The sequence below is a fragment of the Antedon mediterranea genome, chromosome 11, assembly GCF_964355755.1.
Source record: "Antedon mediterranea chromosome 11, ecAntMedi1.1, whole genome shotgun sequence".
Classification (NCBI taxonomy): domain Eukaryota; kingdom Metazoa; phylum Echinodermata; class Crinoidea; order Comatulida; family Antedonidae; genus Antedon; species Antedon mediterranea.
This window is the reverse complement of record NC_092680.1, coordinates 952,581-974,549: the sequence shown is the minus strand read 5'-3', so window position 1 is coordinate 974,549 and position 21,969 is coordinate 952,581. Positions and strand designations below refer to the sequence as shown.

Here is a 21,969-nt window from a genome sequence, read left to right as displayed (position 1 = left end):
TGACAATACTATATGTTAAGATATGCTTCACAGTGACAAAAACACCTGTTTGGTTTAATCTATATTTTTTTCTTAAGTAACATTTTCAACCCACGAATTTGGCCTAATAACTGACTAAAGAGATTTTATATTCTGTCAAATACACAGTAAATTAGAGAAAAAGGGTAATATAGACAAAACAATATGAATTAAATGATGTGTTATTTGTTTAATTAATGAATAATATGATATGACAACGCCGCCCTAAGTAAATAGTGACGGCCAAATTAAGCATTATCGATGTAAACATGACGCTACTTAGACTATTTTCTACATTATTAATGTATATTGCAGACCTAGAAAATACATTTTGTCTACAATTTAATTAAATTAGACAAAATAATCTTATGATAAGAGCAATCTGTGGCGCAAAGTATGGCGTGTTAATACATCTGTGTTTGTCACATACTGTCCACTTGATAAGAGTATACCAGACGTATGGATATGTTTGGTTAAACAGATTACTAATGATGTTTGGACATATGTTTTAGCTTCTTTTGTTTCATAAACTGGTCACTTGTTTAATATGTATCCTAATATGTTGATTCTATGTTAATTAATCTACTTTAAATAAATATATTCTTCTCGTCTTCATATCACATTATAGTCATATTATTTATATTCTAAATGCAGGCTCCCGCAATTGACCAACTTTAGTTTATTTATATATCAAAAAATTGACCAAAGTTTTTTTTTGAAGTGGAAAATTGTGCAACCAATCATAACTATGTTCGATTCGTGCGAATATATTTGCTAAATAGAAGACTATTCAGTATTCAACCTCCTCTTATTTTTCAAATATAACTTTGTTCTGTTGTACCAAACGATGATGACGTAATACTCACACAAATAACAAAATGTGAGCGAGTTTTTTGTTTTTTTGTTGTTGTGTATCTTTACATTTTACCTTTTTTTTCGAAAAAACAAATGTTAATAAAATAAAAATTATTTCCTGTTTGTTACTTGCGCAGAGTTTGTATTTATATTATTTCTTCCTACGTTTGCCTTCACCCACGTGACCCACTAAATTAATTGTTTTAAAACCAACTTCTCTTTATGGCTAAATCACTGGGGCGATGAAGAGCAGTTTAAATAAACTAGTCTGGGTTCCAGATAATTTTGACTTAATATTAGTAAAAAGATAATATTTTGGCACATATGGCGTTTTATACGTATACTATTTGAGCATTGAAAATCCAACACTATATCAAACCTTGTGACAAAAAAAGTGATGTGCCCAAATATTGTAGTGATATGACATCATCATGTCCATTATGTGCACATCACATTTTTTTTGTCACATAAAGTGTGATAGTGTAGACAGAGTATAAGTTTAAACTTGTTATGTGAGGTAATCACTAGAGCTTGGTTCCCACTAGCGACGAAACGTAACGCAATCAAGGCAACGTAAGAAAATGCCCTTCCAATAATTGTGTTTGCCCCCGCCTGCGTAAATTCAACCTGCGATTCTTGCAGTACTGTTGCGTCGTCGGTTCCCACTTGAGATTACGCAATACTGCGTCGATACGTTGCTGCGATACGTTGGGTTGCGTTCTGATGGGAACCACGCTTTATATAGATTGCATTTGCTATAGTCGTTCTTCTGAAGGAGAAGTTTCTAATGAGGCGGAACGACCACGGTATGTTACTTCTTCACCATCCTGAGTATTAGCTTGTCTTTTTACATTTGTCATTTGAATTGGATGGCCACGAAGATTGTTATAGTAACTACGTCGTTTTTGTTTTCGTCTGATTAGTAAAACAATGGCTACTATGATAACTATGATAACACCCACGCAAATGATTGCAATGATAGCAATTATACCGCCACCAATATCAACGCCGTCACCAGCATCATGTTTGGTTGTATCTACGTTATTTCCATCGCTCTCTGAAAGATAAGATTACAAATTGCTTAAAAAATAGATTAAAGCTCTTTCCAAACGAAATAATGTGATGTACCCAAATATGGTAGTAATATAACATCATCATGTCCATATATGGGTACATCAACTTTGTTTGTCACATAAAGTTTGATTGGTCTCACTAGGACACAATGCAAGCATGCATACAAATAACCAGTCAATGGATGATGCACATCACATCATGATCGGTCAAACTACTTACGTTGCGTCTAATGTTTGGTTCCCACTACAGACGCAACGCAAGGACGTACCGCAACGTAAGTGATTTGACCAATCACAAGTGATAGATTATTCGAACAGTGACTTGTCATTGGTCAACTCGCTTGCGTTGCGCGTACGTCCTTGCGTTGCATCTCTAGTGGGAACCACGCTTTAGTGGGAATCAACTTTAATGATAATAATGCTATGCTTTTTAATGTTGCCCAAAATGTTGATTATTAGCTTAACATGATTTTTTATTGAGGAGGTGCAGTTGCTCTCTACCTGAAGTTGTAATTGTTGTACTGTCAATTGTTAAGGAGCCGTCGCCATCATACTCGGACAGTGCGGTGATAAGAACACTTTGAAGTTCAGTGTACGTCAGCAATGATTTCTTGTGAAATGTCACGTGGTAATCCACCATTAGACTGCCCTCACTGAATTCAGTCACTGTGTTCCCAGTGTAAGATTGAGCTAAGATATCGTTCGTGTAAATAGCACTCTCCACCTAAAATTAAAAAACAGATTTTAAAGCTCTGTCTACACTATCAACCTATCACTACCAAATATGGTAGTGATATGACATCATCATGCCCATTATATGGTCACATCACATTGTTTTGTCACGTAAAGTTTTCGGCTGGTCTCCCGTTGGATCCGCTCCTATATAGAACTGCAATAGTGACGAAAAACGATGCCAAAGATTGAATCCTTTGAATAATAATGTTGATCTTTGAAAACTTACAAAATCATGAACCTTTTCTGCATAAGTTAAGAAGAGAGGATCCGAGTTGTCGCCTAATCTGAGATCATAGAGCGCAGGCTGTCCAGACATTCGCTCAACCTTCATTGTCATCTCAATACAATGAGATTCTTCAAACAAAATACAAAAACGTTTTTTTAGTATAGATATATGAAGTTGCAAATTTGTGCAGATGACATTTTCTCATACTGACTCTTCTGGTAATAATGATAAATATTAAAATTAAGATCACTATTATGCTTAGGCCTATACTATTATTGATTTATTGTAGCGCAGAATTGGATTAAATCATTTAACCATACAACTAATATAGTTTTAAATTTCTTAAAAGTACCTTAATCATAATTATTTACCTATCTTACAAAAGTCACCAGCATACGGACACGAACAAATGCAGATTTTATTGACACAGCTACCGCCATTGACGCATCCAAGTGTCTCACAATCTACAAAAAGTATATTTCAGTAACTGTCAATATATTTTTGTTATCCATTAACGAATTAAATATATTTAGCACTATGGTCAACTCCTATTTAGAGAACACCCTGGGTACACTATTGGCCCTCGAAACTTTCCTCTTAATATGGGTATATTTAGATTGCATTAAGATATTTAAAGAGTTCTTTAAAATTAACATGGAACAATGTATATCGCGTTTTTACATTATACAACAAATTATTAAAACAGTTGATTTATAAAATAACTACCATTAGGGTGTTCAACGGCCTCCAATGTTGGGGTCCTGGTGCTCGATACGCCCTCACTAGGACGATAGGTCGATGACGTAAACATGACAGTTTCTTTCTCAGAAGAGTGTACCTCTACCATAACGGTCATTCCAGAAATACACGACCCCTCTCCAGTCGTGTATGCTGTTACGACAAATGAATAGACTCCCACTGCTAATACGTCACTTGGCGTTAGTAAACCAGACAACTCTCCAATCCTAAAAGTAATTCCCTTCGCTGCTGAATGCTGATATAACGAGTAATAAATCGTCTTACTGTTGGCTACGACTGCTCGTATGTACACGTCTTGAGACGGTTTGGGGGAGACATACAGCACTATAAACGATGACTCTGCCGAAAATACAGGACAATTAGGAGCATTATCAAGAATGGTAATTAATATACTCGTCATGGACGATTTGGGTGGTGATCCTTCGTCTCTTGCCGACACTAGCAGCTCTGAAGAATGCTCCATCAATTTACTTGCGTCAAACTTTAAATGAATCATTCCGGAATTTGAATTTAAATGTACTTTTTCCGAGACCTTATTCGGTACAAGATAGAAACAAAACTGTTCATTTGTTTCATAGTTTATATCAGTGGCTTTCAGATGTGCAACGAATGTTCCTTTTGGTGACTTTTTTGCAATCGAAATGAGGTTTTGTACTCCGGTAAAAAGTGGCGGGCGTTCGTTTGAAGGCGCATTGTTTCGACATGATTTACCCTGAAAACCAACGTAACAATGACACAGATTCGGTGCTATACATCGACCTCTCATGGAGCAACTGCTCACTTCTTCACAGGTGAATAGGTCGTTGCCGGACCCATCTTCATCGTCTGCAGTATTTGAATGCGATTCAGGTACATGGCACATTCCCACTAATGACAACAATAACAATCAAGTTACATAAATGGAACTGTTTAAAAATCTATAGTCTGGGTTCCAGAGGGAGTTTTGATTTAATATGTTGGCACATATGGCGTTTCATACGTGTACTACTTGAGCTTGTATCTATAATATCCAGGAATGGGTCTAAAATGTGTTGCATTTAATGCTCTTATTATTCCAAAATAGATATATTTAAAATGGAGGTAGGCCTATGCTTTCAAAACAATGGGCTTATTATAACACTGTCTTTAAATTTAATTTTTTCAAGAAAAACAGTAAAGTGATAGTAGCGTTCAATCACAGTATAGAGGGCCTACCTGTAAATGTTTTGCAAACAAACGATAGCCATTGATTACAAGCTTCTACACTCGTTGAATTTGTGACTGGGTCATATGATTTGCAATCCTAAAACAAAAAAAATGTTTAACAAGTAACTATGAAAAGAAAATTATAGATTTATGTCGTTTATGCATTACATCATTCTATTAACCAATCACGCGTAACGGAGTGTAACTAGCGCCATCACATCGATACACACACGCGCCACACGCATACGCGCAACACGAATACGCGCTATTGATTGGATGTTGTTATGTTGGTGTGTCACTTACCTGATCCAATTTACTTTTGGTTTGGTAGGAATCTTTATACAGCCAAACAATATCTGGTGATTCTTTACTCATCATGAGATGTTTCACGGCGTTCAGGTCGATGTAATCAGTATTGGTGATAACTGCTGATAGTTTCTGAAATTAATTGTGGTAAAATGTTATGCTTATTAACTTGTTTTCTGCATATTAAACGTTCCACAACCAGGTAGTGTTGAGTGTGTCATGTGATGGAAAACATCTCTGTATTTTTCATAACAAAATAGGGTTTCAATTGAAATTGTTTTTGAAAATTAAAGATGTACTTTAGTTTTTACGTTCGATTATCTATATTTTTTTCGGTTAGCATTGTATGTTGATTTAAGAGAGATTTTCGTACGAGACATATTGTATTTGTTCAGCTTTGGCGGAAGTTCCTCTATTTACGGTAAGTTTACTGACGCAAAATTTCAACTATTTAAACAAAAGCTAAAACAGTATACAAAATGTATACTTACGTTGCAAGTTTTAACAGCCTCGGAATAGTTTCGTACACTGTTTCGCAACTGGTAGCAGTACAGTCCAATTTTCGTGAACCCTATTGGGCAATCAACTACAAGAAAATAGTGGACATTAGGATTATTAATTCGTGTAATTTGAAAACATAATTGCAGCTTCTTTTTTAAAACTATCTTTTTTTATAAAGAATAATAATAATGAATTATTTTGGATTGTGTAATTGTTATTATAAAATGATTATGTTGCCACATAAAATTCAAGCGTGATTGTAACTTTCACCCTCCTTCAATCATTATGGAGTTCATGGGTCTAAAAGTAATATATATAAAACCGATTTATCGGACCGTGCACCCCAAAAAAGGTTTAAATGTTTGTGATATACACAAGGTCGACGTCAAATGAACTAAGAATAGACGTGACAGACGATTTGACCAAAATAGCCAAATCAAACTAAAACGTATATGCGTAAATAATTAATATGACGTCAGGTGGTAGGTCATAGGTCGTCACAAGCTTCACCATGCATACTAACTTACAATCGTAAACTGTAGATGCAGGCGTCTGCAACGACGGCTTAGTGACAATTTCAATATTTCCCTGGTTTTCACCATTATCAGTTTCCACTCGCGTTGCAATCAGTTCTGGTGACGTCATTCCCCACCAATTGTGGGCAGCATTTAGTCGTTTGTTCGTGTTATCGTCGAAAACTGCCTCGATTTCTACAAAGTTATTGAGATCAGTAAATGAATTCTGCATTAAAAAGAATTGGGACCCTTTTCCATTTATAGAAATTGTTGGCCCACTTCTAGCGTTGTTAAAGAAAAAAGAATTTTTAAACATTACAAGATTGTCATTTGATTTGATGCCAGTCCAGTCGAGTGTCTTGCCAATATTCTCCTTAACCAAGTTCTCCTCGAAGATTAATTGCACACCAGATATTGCAATCACGCTACTATCCACTGCAGCCGTGTTGTTTTCAACTATGTTTCCGCTGATCAACGTATTCACCTTATCGATCTGGGCTTCGAAATGAGAAGATACATTGATGATGCAAACACCTATGTTGGACGCAAATTCACTATTAGTAACATGTATCGACATTTGTTTTGCTTTTACTTCGTTTGATCTCCCAATGTCAACTGAGAGAGCTCCAACCGCATTGTGTTCAAATATACATTGAGATATGTTCAGGTTTCCACCGTTCATGATGACGTGGACAGCCGCGTTCTTGTTCGGCGATAGTTCATCTTGATTGTTGTTGTTCACACGGCACTGGCTCATCTCAAGAGACGTGCTTAAGCCGGTATATAAGATGCCGGCGCGTTTTGAATGCGCTATCGTTGACGTAGATATAATGTGACTTAATTCACCTGCAAATTAAATATATTACATAAAAGCATAAATTAATAACGAAGATAAGAAATGGTTCACGTGTACACATGCGCGGTATACCAATACCAATACCAATATACGAGACGGGGACATGATCGTAAATGGTAAATAAATCAGATTAATTAAGACCTCCGTCGATAAGTTAGTCAACATTAATAGTATGATTGTTGATTCTAGCACGGAAACATGAATTACACCAACAACATTGTTAATACCACAAAGCGCTATGGTCAGTACAGTAACTTATATTTTAAAAGTAACTTAGTTTATTAAAAAGTGTAGTATCTTGATAAAGATTATTGTGGACTTACCTTCGATTTTCGTTGTTATTTCAAAGAGATAATATCTTTCAAATGATCCTGCAGAATACAACATCTTTAACGTAATAGTATCACTTTTCGATTCCAGCGTCAGTATATCGTTTGTTGATGACTGCGAAAACTGTCCTAAGACCACTCCATCATACTCACTACCTTCGTAAAACGTCAGAGTATCTTTACCAGGCGTGAAGCGTAACCGTCGCACGGCAACATTAAGACGCGTACCAGTATCCGCACTACGTATAATTACGGTACATTCAGAATTTGATTCGGAATACCTATCAAAATAACCCATTAAGTAATCATTTACAGTCACGTCGTTCATTGAACAAATGTCATGCAACCCGACGTACTCATTTGCATATAATCCACCTGTGAAATCCACAATTTGTAAACCGATGTCGTTTCCTAGCAGTTCGATGCTATCGAATGCCACGTCTATTACGTCAGTCCCGCGCGTTAATGTTATACCATGGGATGCACTGTTATTCACCAAAACTCTTTCCATACTAAACGGTTGCAAAGGTGTTAAAATCTCAATTCCTATAGACACGGAGTTTAAAACCCTGACGTCTTCGATAATAGGGCTCGTGTGACTCAAACTTATGGCTGCTACGTCATTATTATGCAAATGACCTGCGTCGTAAATGTCTACATATCGTAATATTACAGTTTTATCTTTGAATGTTCTTACTAAAGTACCCGTCTTTTGAACTACAGACGTTTCCATTATACGAAGACCACCCCAGGCTAATCTCATCTGCGTTTCTGATGACGTCACGCACATCAAGCCTACATCGAAATCGTCTATACATAAGGTACTGTTCATTGAACAATCGTTAAGATCTAACTCATTCCCCCGGCAACTAAATGTTGTATTGCTAATGTCTGAAGTCGATTCCTTAAACGTATTTGTCGACCATTGTTTACGCGCTGGGGGTGCGTATCCCATCTGACCACATGCTACGGTAGCTTCGGCCATTGTCCACGATTGTCTGCATATCCTAGTCCATTTATTATCAATAAGAATCTCCAAACGCCCCTCAGCTGGAGTTTTACCACCGCTTAGCTGTAAGGTTGGGCTATTTTTCATTTTACTGCGAATGGACTCCATTTTAATAACATTATTTTCTTCTCCTTCAGCTACCAAATCTCCAAGCACCAACATCCCAATATTAGGGTGAAATTGTAAAACCACGCCAGCTTCAATTGTTAATATTGATCCTTGTAGTACAGTAATGTCACTTTTAATCTCATACGGACTTTGACCCAAAGTCAATTTAACTTCACCTTTAATTTTCCCACCAGAAACTCGATTATTGACATCTAATGACAAACTGCTATCCATGAAATTGTCCTTTCCATATACGTCATTAGAAGTTAGAAACGGGGAATGTTCGATGCTAACGATGTCATTGCGGTCACCGATATCAACGATTCTATTCTCAATGACGTCATCATCTATTACACCCCACCAATTGTAAGTTGCATTTATGAAGTCAACTGATTCATCGAAAAGTAAGGCATTACTGCAGATTTCCAACAAGAATTCATCATTATTTAAGACGTTGTGGGTCACCGTACCACGTGGGACGTCAATCTTGATTGCGCATGACATTTCGCCCGGGTGTTTTGAATCAGGTTTATTTGAAGTAATGTTATTAAATGTAACTATTAAACTTTCAGATAATATTTTTGAACGGTGTATTTGTCTACGGTCAATTACATATATCAAACTGTGGCCCACGTTGCCTATAAACTGATTGTTAGATATCTGTACGGTGGTAATGTCGCCGGATATCCGTACAAAATCGTCTATACCAGCTACGTTGTTAATAAACACATTTTTCAATATATTTAATATAGATTGACTTCTTAGTATTCCTGTTTGAATTGCAGAGCCTTCGTTGCCTATGAAAGAGTTGCCAACAAGGTTAGCCTCTACTGAGCCATCCATTAAATGTATCAACGTGCCTTCGTTCTGTTTAAACGTACATCTAGAAACCAATAACGATTGCCGTCTCTCGGCGAAGGCGGCAGTGTCTAACTTAATAACATTTGCATTTTTATAGAATGTACAATTGACAATTGACCAATTACGAGTCCGTTTGACCGATTGGGCTGTTGAAAATTCGCGCAAATGCATAACGAGATACGTGTGACCTGTAAAGTATGTATTGCCAATGTATCCAAACACGTTGCTAAGGAATGGCGTTGTGCTGGACGCGTCCAGTGCACGATCCCTAGCCGAGATAAAACTATTATTTACGTATATACTCCCAGAGAAATCGTTCATTTCAATGCCGCGCATGCTCTGAAGAATGATAACATCTTCTATAAATACAGTTTCGTTACAACCGGTAAGTCTAACCGTGACGTAATTTCCGGTAAAATTACATCCCTTAATATTTAATACTTTCTTAAGTTTTTGTTCGTCTCTGACGTGTATTGCACTTGATGAGCTGTTGGTGATACGTGAAAAAGATACACGTGTAATAATGTGAGTTGTTTCACCAGACGTGTAACGTCCAGCGATTTCGATTCCTACTTCACTTGCTATCAAATCAGAATCAGTCATTGTAAACTCTCCAGCAAATGAATCCATTTGGATTCCAGTTCCAACGTCCGAAATGACGACATCCATTATGGTCACGCTTCCATAACCTTGAATTGTCATTCCATTGGCTATTCCATTTAATCGCATCGTTGATTGGCTAATATTCAACGAGTGATGACGTTCTAGGTTGTTGACTTCGACACCACTACCAGATTCATCCCCTGATAAATCGAAATCGAAGTTTGAGAGCCAGAATTGAGAGACTTCTTGAGAACTGACAATGGAATCAGCTGCAACGAAACAATAAGTACGTTTAATTATGTATAATATATTTGTGTTTGTTGTACTGTTTAATATGATGTATTTACTTTATATGAAAAATAAATTCATGCATAATTACTTTGTTGGTTATTACTATTATTAAGTTTTGTGCAGCTGTCACTTGTTAGATGCCTCTAACATACTATTAACTAAAGTGTCGGGGATAAGATGTATTAAAAATACTTATACACCTAGACTCGTATCTAGATGACTGTCAATTGTCAGTTAATATCAACCTATTGACAGAAAACATTATATAATACATCTAGACAGGTTTCTAACTGACTCTCAGTCTCAGTCAAGCTCGGTCTATCATGAGATAGATTCTAAAGCTCTTTCTACACTATCTAGTTTGACAAACAAAGTGTGATGTGCCCAAATATGGTAGTGATATTCTCAAATATGGTAGTGATATGACATCATCATGTCCATATATGGGCATATCACATTTGATATAGACATAAAGTTTGATAGTGTAGACAGGGCTTTAGAACCTATCTTATGACAGCTGCAGAATCGGGTGAATTACCTGGCAAGGCACGAATGACGACAACAAGTTGTCCAACATCGAGTGGTTCCAGACCACTTGTGAACCTTAGAACAATAGTTGATCCTTTTGAAATAAAAGCGTATGTGCCCTGGTTATTCTCGGTTACTGTAATCAACTCCTCGGCATTGCTTTCAATCCCATCATACACTGCGAATGACTCATCTTTAAGTAAACTTGCGCGTACCAAATGTACGCCGATCACAAGATCATCATCTGTGTAAATAGTGTCTTCGCAAAGTTGTCTGTTTTCACTCATTCCATTCTCCAATGAAAAATACACGATACCATTACGACTTAGAGAAATATTGCCAAAACATTGATGTTGTGACACAGTGGCTATCATTTTCTCATTGTATTCGATTAGTTTTGTACTGGAAAATCCTTCGAAAAGAACTCCTCGACTGCAGTCACGTACGGTGATGTTTGACAGGATTAAAGGTGGAAAGATGGCTTTAATTGAGTACATTTCGTCATGACAACCATGTACGCTTACGTTGGTTGGTTGGCCAACCGTGCTAAACGGATCAGACGTTAAGACCATCAGCCCTGCTTGGGAATCTGAAATAATGATGTTATTTATTGAGTGTCTGTAATAATCCACCTGAACTGCAGGAACTATTTGGAATACGCCATCAAAGTGACTACCAGCGTCACGTATGGCCACGTTGTTCATAGTTGAAGGCATCGCGTTGGTAAACAACCGAATCCCTGCCCATTTAATTGGAACACACTTAAGATACACTTGGCTACCGCTCTTGCATGGCTTAGATAATCCTGCGGCTGATGGGTTACAGTTAATATTTGTGTTTGGACACACTGTATGCTTTACACCATCTGGCCCATCCTCTAAATATTCATATTCCATCATGCCTTGGTAGCCAAGATCTTTACAAATATTTTGTAGAATCTCGTCATCGTTAGCGACACACGAAGGTTGCCAGCTTCCTTTCTGGTTTTCTAACAAAATACCTTCTGAACTATCTGAACCGACAGCCAATCTATAAGTAGATTTTTCAACAGTTTCAGACAGTACATTTAATGACAGTTCAATCTGGTTGCCAATATCACCAGAAAGGTCAATCCTACCATAAACTTGAATTCCTGTGTAAGGATTAAATTTGATACGTACACCAGGTTCCAATTTAAGAACACAATCATGGCAGACAATGACATGTTTGTCGACAACGAACGGGTCTGGTTGAGCCTCCAGTGTTACATTCATGGTCATCAAACCTCCAAGAACATTTCCATTTCGAATGAATGTTGAATTATCTACCACCCGATCTTTTACCACGTCGCTTTTATTAGCAGACAATAAATAGGGGAAGTAGTCAACACTTGCCAAGTTCATATGATCTAGTTTATCAATAATCGATTTTTTAATCATGTTTTCATCATCAAATCCCCACCAGTTGAGTTGAGCGGGAATGATGGCTGTTGGATCTGTGTACTGAACAATCAACTTTACTTCAAAAACATCTAGAAAGAAGTTATGACGTAGAAATACATTTGAAACTGCCAATAATAAAGAACTCGTCTCACGATTTTCACCTTCCTTTAGTAAGGGTGAGTTGTCAATGAAATTATTTTCTTGTATTGAAACAAGACCAAAATTAGGTGGCGAGTCTGTCTCACTTGAAATTTTTATCACGTGTCTGCAAGTTATGTTTTGAAACACGTTGTTTGAGATCGAAGCTGAACCACCGGACTCTGATGCTTCAATATGGACGGCAACTTCTGCCAAACTTGAATGAAGAGTGTTATTGACTATTCGCAAGTAGCATCCGGGGCAGTTTGAATAGTTACTGGCAATAAGAGATTCACTTGAGAAACTGGCGGCAGCAGACATGAAGTTGTTTTCTATGTGTATTTTAGTGATGTCAGCTTTTCCAGTATCAATGGACACGTGACTGTTGTCTTCAAAAACATTACGAACTACAGATAGCATAGTACTGATTGGTTTGTATGTTACTATAACCAACCCACCATGACTATTTTCCGCAATATAGTTGTCTCGTACGTCCATGATCATTTCTGATGAATCTAACAAAATGCCTTGTTTGTTATTATCTCGTATGGTTGACTCTGTCAAAGAAACTGTCATTTTGCCATTCTGGATTCGGAACGTTCGTTGGCAGAACAAACCAATGTCGTTGTAATTCAACGAACAGTTTGTTATGCTGACGTCAGCGTTCTCGGTAAGAATTGCAATACCTGACAACTTGTTTCTGTCAGCTGCAACTGACTCGATGCTGATGTCGTCAGCATCTTGTATCTTAACACCATCCAACTCGTTGTCAAGAAAAAATGAGTTACTGATTGAAATGGACGACGAGCCCAACGCTGCAGTCATGCCAGCAAACTGATTACTATGAACATACACATCCTTCAGCTCAAACGTTTTGGCAGCTTCTGTGTGAATAAATAAAATAGTGTTTTAACTTAAGATAAAGACAGCGAACAATGACAGTAGTGGAAGTAGCCTGTTTCCAATTTAGGCTTAAAGATATGTCTACACTATCAAACTAATTTTACAAAAACGTGTGATGTGATCAAATATGCCTAAATATTGTAGTGATATGACATCATCACATTATTTGTCACATAAATTTGATAATGTAGACAAAGCTTTAAACAACAACTGTATCTCCACATACTATACAGTACGATAATAATGGTTTCTCAAGTATCGTAGGAAAATTCCATAATACCGCATATCATGTGCATCACATGTGGTGCCTGTATCATATAAGGGTTATGTTATGGTCTGTGATACTCGGCTATACACATGGAACACATGTGATGCTGTATTCGGGATCCTTTGATACCGGGTGTTCATGAGAATAACAGCATTCTAAGTTTACAATACCTTTGTAGACTGTGATTAATATCTGTAGACTTTTCCCGAAGCCTAGATGTTTAGCTCTCACCCATAGAGACGAACCCGTGCTAACAACATGTATTTCGGCACTGAAAGTAGTAGCGATAATGGGTGCTGTTGAATTGTCACCATCTCGTAGCTGAATTAAATATCCAAATCTTTTATAAATTCGTAAATGTAGTTTCTGGTCCCCAGGTGCACTAAAAACCTTCATAAAATAAACGATAATTGTTATTAGCTAAAACAATATTTTTTTTTTTGTAAATAAACTTGAAGTAAAGTTTTATATTATACAGTAGGCCACTGATATTTATTTATTTAACAACATCTTTATACAGGATTACACAATCAGGTTTGCATTGTGGTCCTGTCTGGAATACAAACAAAATCAGAAAAAACAAATGTTTAGTTTTGTGAGAAAAAAAAATAAGATCGATATCTAGCTTTGAATGAAGGGATATTTAATTTCAGTTGGTAGGTTATTCCGTATCCTAGCGCCTGCAACTTTGAACGACGAGTTTATCTTACTAATGGCATACTAATTCATTTTTTTAGACCGAATGGAACTTTTACCATCTCAATGGTAAGACGATGGTGATAACAACACAATGATAATCATGATCACGTGATTATTACCAAAATAATTCTGACTAATGTATGCCTATATTTAGTTATACATACCGTAGTGCAATCCCTGCCCGACTCGCTTTCAATATACACAGGATAACTATCGCCAGAATTAATACTACAGAGGTCATCGTATGTTTTTAAAATGTTTGAAGGATTTGATGTAGGCTTATAGCCGAGATTTAATCCACCTAATCCGTTTCGACTAATCTCCGATGTCTGTATTAACACATTACCAGCTGCTGCCGTACTAACCAATAAACCTAGTCCGTAATTGTCAGAGAAAATACTGTCCATTATTTCAACTTCGGACGGTGCATCTTTGATGTCTATTCCATCGCCAAACGAGTATTTAACTTGAACAGAGTTAAAACTTGGTGGTATGCCGTACGACTCTATCGCAGGTCGTCGATGAAAATCACCCGTTACTCCAGCACCGAAAACATCCAGATTTTGTAGATATGATTTTGATTTGAAACTTTTAACACCGTCCTGTAAATATTCATCATAATCGGCATGATCCCATGTTATCCCTGTCCAGGTAGCATTGTTGTAGTGCCGTTCTGTGCCTCCTTCGCATTTTAAATTAACTATCGATCGCCCATCACCTAATACAGAGAGCAAAATTCCTTAATTCTTATTTTTATAAATATATTGGATTTTACTGTCAACAATCTTCCCTTAAAAAAAAAAAAAATAATAATAAAGATTGGCAATATTACCAGAAATAATAAGTGCTTAATAAGTTTAAACGAATGATCTGCTAAACAATGTAAACATGAAACATACACACATTTCTACATTTTTAGTAAAATAACATGTTTCATGAGTTTGTTGTTGCCATTTTTTGGAAATTAATCTGTACATAATCACTGGACATTATCTCTTAATTATAACCTGAGAAAGGAAGAAGACTATTTTGTAAATGGACAATTCTGTAGGCCTACCTGTAAATAAAATTGCAAATTATGCAATAATTGTATAAATAATGTTCATTGTTATATACAAATTTACTCATTTGAATACTAACGTAACAAAAACTTTGGGTTTTTCTTTCGATCCAATTAAAAAAAAATGCAAAAGTATGAAAAAAATAAAGTTATGGAAATATTTATCCAAATTAGGTTCCATGTTTTACTTACATTCATTATTATCAAATACATAATAAGAGCCATAATCTTTACTCTCTGTTGCACAATCTCTGAAGGAAGTCTCGTTGCCATAACAATTAAAATCTGCCAACCAATCATTTTCTGTGTCAAGCCAATATTCATCGTCATCAATGACAACTGGATGCATTACACCTGCAGTGTAGCCTAATAGGCGGCACGCTAGGCTCGAATCTACAACATCGTCCCAACTAGCGCTACAAACCGACGCCCATCGCCCGTCGTCTAAATACATTTCTAACCGCCCTTCATTCGGAGATGCTCCACCTTTAAGCTTAATATCAGCTGCAACCGTTTTATGCTTCGAAGCTGCAGAAACACTTTCAATCGGTTCAAATACAACTCGGTTTTCAGTGGTACCCAGAACGACTAAACTTCCCCTAACAGATATTCCAGTTCCATTTTGAAATTGTAGCCGGCACCCCGGTTCTATAGTTAAAGTTACATTTCTTAAAATTTCCAAAGTATTGGAAACTGTATATGCGCTTGATGAATCATTTAAAGTAGTATTTTGAGTAAGTTTACCGCCAAGCTCCTCAAAGCTGCTAATGGTGCTACTAAATCCACTTGTTACAAAACCGGCTAACAAACAAACAATTATAATTCTAGGTATTCTTTTCATGATGATTCAACAGCTTCTATTTCATCTCGAAGAGTTAAATTAAGACATCCGATGTCCATGTATCTTATTATGGTATAGTATTATACCTATGCTAAAACATAACCAATGTTAGAACATATGCATCAAACAACCTTTGCAACCCGTTAGTCAACTTCATTCTAAAAATAACTCCTTATAGGCTATGTCCAAATAAAATATCCAATCCAATATAGTATAATTTGAAATTGTCTTGCTTGCCTTTGACTAAAATAACATCATCATCATTAATTAATATTGATGATAGGTAGGCTGTAGTTAGTTTGCCTGTCTTCATCAGTGGATCAGCAACTTCTCCTCCTCCTTACGTTAGTTCTATGTGACATTCCTTCTACGGTCAACACAGCATGGTAGTGAATGCATCGTGACACCCAAGATACAAATCGATGCAGTAGTCAAGTGCTCTTTACACGTCTTCCCCCGCTGTGTCATGCAAAAACTGACGTATTAAATCGCAAGATATTGAAATGCCAAAGGCTATGAAAACGAAAGTATAACCTATCTAAGCATGAATGAATATTACTACATTATACCAATGATAGGGGTATAACAATGTGGATCCAAGAACATGATAAGTTGATTAATTTTGATATAGCGCTGGAATCCTACAATGATATTCAAAACCGATGCATCAAAAACTATTTACCCTATAATTAAAATTTAATATTTCTAAACAAAATAGCAACATATCTAAATAAATATATTTACCTCAATTAAATTTTCCAAAAACAACATGTTGGTGGATGTACTGTAAATCGAATGAAAAATAGCAGAATTTACCAATTTAGCAACCTAAATGGATCTATTCAGTTCAATAAAAATTTCCAATAAACGTGATTTGAACAAAATAAATGTTGATTTGATTTGATCTGAGTGATTGATAGTAAATCAATCATAAGTTAGACCTAAAATAAAACAGTTTTAAAATGTAACTTTAATAATAAAAAAAGATAATATATTCTCAATTTCTTTTATCTGGTTTCAAATGGATATTTAAAAATAAAATGTGTTAAACCAGTTGTCAAGTACTTACTTGACAGAACATCATGTCAACGTCATTTGTGTGACCAAAGGCTACTGAAAATAGCCGAAACGTAGCAAGTAAGTGCTTGACAACTGGTTAAACAAAAAAGTTAACATTTATTTTAAAATAAAGATAATATAAACACAAACAAAAATTGTTTTTTCATAGGCCTATTTGTGACGTGTTTGATAAACTAGTTCATAGGCCTATTTCTCCGTGATACTTTTTTGTTCGTGATTATTTTCAGCAATATCCGTTTTAGGTAACCTAAATTCCTGAATGAATTTGCGCTTACTACAAAGATTTTTCTTTTTCTTTAAAATTATAAAATATCAGACAGGCCTTGTTTAGTTATCAAATTATATTCTTGTTAATTTTTAAGTACACAGCGCCCTCTAAGGATTTGACAACACTTGTTTCAGGCAAAGGGATATTAATATTTCAGGTAACATGAATGATTTTGGAATTTTTGGAATAATAATAATTTTTACTGAGACTACTTATTACTGAGAGTTTTTAGTCTTACATTTTATTTATATTATTAATATTACCATTAGGCCCCACACGTTTGTAATTTATATAAGGAAGGTACTATTTTCCTGGCTGTATTTAGTTCCAATTGATAGAAAGTTCACGCGTACAGATATAAAATGTATACCGCGCGCCCCCTAATAATAGAATATTTGAAACTTTTGGGAAGCTTATCAATAGGTACATAGCATCACCGTTATTACGCTTATCAATAGGTACATAGCATCACCGTTATTACGCTTATCAATAGGTACATAGCATCACCGTTATTACGCTTATGTTGGTTCATTGGAAAATGATTGCCAGATTTATTTGCATTATACTATTCCATTAACATCAAGTGCAATGCATTGTAAATGAATATTTTTTACTGATGCGGAAATAAAAGTGGGTCGAACCTACAAAAAACAAAACAAAAGGAAACTGATTGCAGGAGATGTGAGTATGTGGTTTACCGTTTCGTAGATTATTACAGAAGCTCCTATGTGGATAGTGCATTACACAAATAGTAGATATATTTAGTTCTATGTGAATCTGTTAAACCATGAGATAAATTACAGTAAAAAATAACCCCACATACCATCACTCAACTTCACCAACTCTCGTGAGGCCGCCGATGTCATAGTATGATTCACAGTAACATTTAGCCCACGACACTATGCACTCCCTTGTCTGGGTTCCAGACGGAGTTTTGTCTTAATATTAGTAAAAAGATAAATATTTTGGCGCATATGGCGTTTCATACGTATACTACTTGATTTTGTATTTTCAGACAAAAATCGCGGTCGAAATAAAAACATATAAAAAAAAAAAAGTAGGCCTAGGCTAAACCACAAAGATGAGACAAAGCAAGAATATAAGTAATACTTAGTGGTATTATTTCAAAATTAAATCGAGGAGAAGTACTAGAAAGAGGGATGTTACTTTGATTGAAAACGAATAGCAGAATTATTGATTCTGTAGTCGACGACGCTGAGCTTGCTGCACAGTGTCTTTATTGTTATTTTTTTTAGTTGAAAAGTTCATTACCGTGTAATCCTTTTTTATTTTGCGATAGTTAGAAAAATGGAAGAGAAAGATTGATCTAAAACCTTCAGTGTTTAGTATAATAAAAAAAAAAATTAAATATCGAAGTCAGACAATTTTATTCTGGAAAGCGATAATCTTGAACGCATCTTATTCGAATTATGTAATTAAAACGGCATTGTATTTTGTTTCCTCTATACGATTCCCATCACAATACCAGTGAACACTATCACACATTTTATTTCCGTTTTTGAGCATAGTAACATTGGGTCAAGTTAATAAGGGCAATTTTAATAGTTGACATTCAACTAGCAAAAAGTGTACAAACTGTGAGGAACCTGCTGACTAACTTCTACTAAACTAGGCCTGGAAACAATAGACGACACGCGACAAGCACTGCGCCGGTTGTTTTGGGACGAGAAGGTGGACATAGCTAACAGTACAGTTCGCACGTGTCGCCGTAACAAGGATTATTCCACGGGGATACAGGCAGTCACGCGAAGCGAAATGATTGTGATACATCAACAAGTAACGATTGTATTTGTACTATTAACAACCAATAGCTGAGCATTTAGCAGTGTTAGTTGTCACATTATTATATTTGATATATGTTTCAGTTTTTGTTTGTCGTCCGCACACTGTACCACAACACCTGCAAAACGCCGCCGCCGCCGCCGCACTGCAAAACGATTCAACTGTAGGCCTACTTATAATTCAATTATTTAACATGGATTTTTAAAGCCCGTTTAAAATACCTACCGGTACTTATTGGTGCTGGAGCGTGCTCAACCCCTCCGGCTTTTTACGCCCTCTTAATCATTAATCAACCGATTTCTAATTAATAACGTGTAGGCCTATTCAATTTCTTAGCGCGTGGCCAAACATTATTTTGTCTAGAGCTCAAATCATGGATCAAGTGGTCAAATCAACAATTGACTATTGGTCATGAATTTGTTTTCTGACCACTTAGTCCTATCTGGTTTATCTTTTTAAAATGTTTCTTCCATCCGGTTTTATCGCTAATTTTTTTTTTAATCGATTTTTTAAAGAAATAAAATTTAAAATATAATGTAACTATAATTATAATTGTAAAGTGTAGGTTACTGGTACTATTCCAGCATGCTGGTTTCTATGTTCTTACAAAGGTCGTAGAATAGTAAGAGTATACACTAAATTAATAAACTTAAGAGTATACACTAAATTAATAAACTTAAGAGTATACACTAAATTAATAAATATAAGAGTATACACTAAATTAATAAACTATTATTATATTTATTTATTATGTACGTACAAAACCATAAAGAGTGATTTTACACGTTCAAAAAAAAATCCGTGTATAAGAGATTTTTTTATAATATTAATCAAATAGCTCCAAACTTACCTACACATTATTCAATAACAAACATATAATAATGTAGCAAAAAAAGGTAATATATTACGTATTTAATACTCAGTTATAAGAACGTTTGCGAAAAACTACGATCCGGCCGCAGATGACGGATTTAAAAACGTGCGAACTCAGTTCAGACGTGATTTAAGGTTAGCGACCGATAGTAGTTTCTAATTCACACTCGAATTATATTATTATTATATAGGTCTATGTAGGTCTATATAAGTCTATGCATAAACGAATTATATAGTATAGTAGGTCTATATAAGTCTATGCATAAACGAATTATATAGTATAGTAGGTCTATATAAGTCTATGTACAAACGAATTATATAGTATAGTAGGTCTATATAAGTCTATGTATAAACGAATTATATAGTATAGTAGGTCTATATAAGTCTATGCATAAACGAATTATATAGTATAGTAGGTCTATATAAGTCTATGCATAAACGAATTATATAGTATAGTAGGTCTATATAAGTCTATGCATAAACGAATTATATAGTATAGTAGGTCTATATAAGTCTATGCATAAACGAATTATATAGTATAGTAGGTCTATATAAGTCTATGTATAAACGAATTATATAGTATAGTAGGTCTATATAAGTCTATGCATAAAAGAATTATATAGTATAGTAGGTCTATATAAGTCTATGTATAAACGAATTATATAGTATAGTAGGTCTATATAAGTCTATGTATAAACGAATTATATAGTATAGTAGGTCTATATAAGTCTATGCATAAACGAATTATATAGTATAGTAGGTCTATATAAGTCTATGCATAAAAGAATTATATAGTATAGTAGGTCTATATAAGTCTATGCATAAACGAATTATATAGTATAGTAGGTCTATATAAGTCTATGCATAAACGAATTATATAGTATAGTAGGTCTATATAAGTCTATGCATAAACGAATTATATAGTATAGTAGGTCTATATAAGTCTATGTATAAACGAATTATATAGTATAGTAGGTCTATATAAGTCTATGTATAAACGTCGGTGTTCGTATATCGTAACTTTCGAACAATAGGCGTACGTTTTCATCTGGCGTTGTGTCCTTACATGCGCTCCTGTTGGTAGTCTAAATCGATACGGATTTGTCGTAATTGTGATAAGTCACAAAACTGAATAACAATAGTCTAACCAATACAATCTAACAAGAAATGGGTTGTAGTTAGGCCAGTTGGTAAGGCGTACTGATGTGTGGCGTTCGCGTGCATCTAATGAGGCATGTCGGTCAAAACTAAACGCTAAACAATAGTAAAGCATGACTCGCCCTTACATTTGAGTCGAAACTAAATCTATAAATAGCACAAGCAAATTCCGGCGTCTACAGATGTTTTAAACTATATTAGTTATAAAACTTTACTCAATAAATGTAAAGTAATTAATAGATTAAATATAAAACGAAAACTATTTTTAAATTAGTCGCAAAAATAAACCTTTGTTATGAATTATTGGTATTAATAATTTTGTTTAAAAATACCTCAATGAAAGCTCTTGTATCTCACCAGTGCTCTTGTATCTCACCAGTGCTCTTGTATCTCACCAGTGCTCTTGTATCTCACCAGTGCTCTTGTACCTCACCAGTGCTCTTGTATCTCACCAGTGCTCTTTTATGCTTCACTGAAAGGAATAAATATATAAAATAAATCAGCAAATTTTTTTTTTATTGAAAGAGGCAAATTGTAAGCATAATAAACATAAAAGCCATAAAAGCATAAAATGCCATATGACTTCTTAAAAATTAATTCTGCAAACTATATAAGGTCGAGTACTTATTTACTAACGACAAAAGACATTATGTACACGTTTAATATCAATGCAATAATGAAATACACCCCAAGGAGCCA

At 35.3% G+C, this 21,969-nt stretch overlaps 1 protein-coding gene across 1 annotated transcript; it reads right to left on the bottom strand.

Annotated features, from left to right (window-relative positions):
- Positions 1-18: 18 nt before the first annotated feature.
- On the bottom strand, positions 19-16,366 carry LOC140063007 (protein bark beetle-like). Its single transcript, XM_072109436.1, has 14 exons — positions 15,440-16,366; positions 14,352-14,905; positions 13,659-13,878; positions 10,769-13,201; positions 7,353-10,208; positions 6,186-7,019; positions 5,649-5,743; positions 5,155-5,289; positions 4,861-4,948; positions 3,634-4,533; positions 3,279-3,371; positions 2,908-3,035; positions 2,448-2,670; positions 19-1,930 (listed from the first exon to the last, which is right to left on the bottom strand). Exons 1-14 carry the CDS (start codon positions 16,086-16,088, stop codon positions 1,629-1,631), a joined length of 9,510 nt encoding a protein of 3,169 aa, XP_071965537.1. The 5' UTR covers positions 16,089-16,366; the 3' UTR covers positions 19-1,628.
- Positions 16,367-21,969: the final 5,603 nt, after the last annotated feature.

Excerpts from the sequence above, each read along its gene's own strand:
- LOC140063007 (XM_072109436.1), bottom strand. The coding sequence starts at position 16,088 with ATGAAAAGAATACCTAGAATTATAATTGTTTGTTTGTTAGCCGGTTTT. Across the intron at positions 4,534-4,860 it reads TGTTTGCAAAACATTTACAG|TGGGAATGTGCCATGTACCT; the intron begins GTAGGCCCTCTA and ends TGTTGTCATTAG. Across the intron at positions 3,372-3,633 it reads GGCCGTTGAACACCCTAATG|ATTGTGAGACACTTGGATGC; the intron begins GTAGTTATTTTA and ends TACTTTTTGTAG.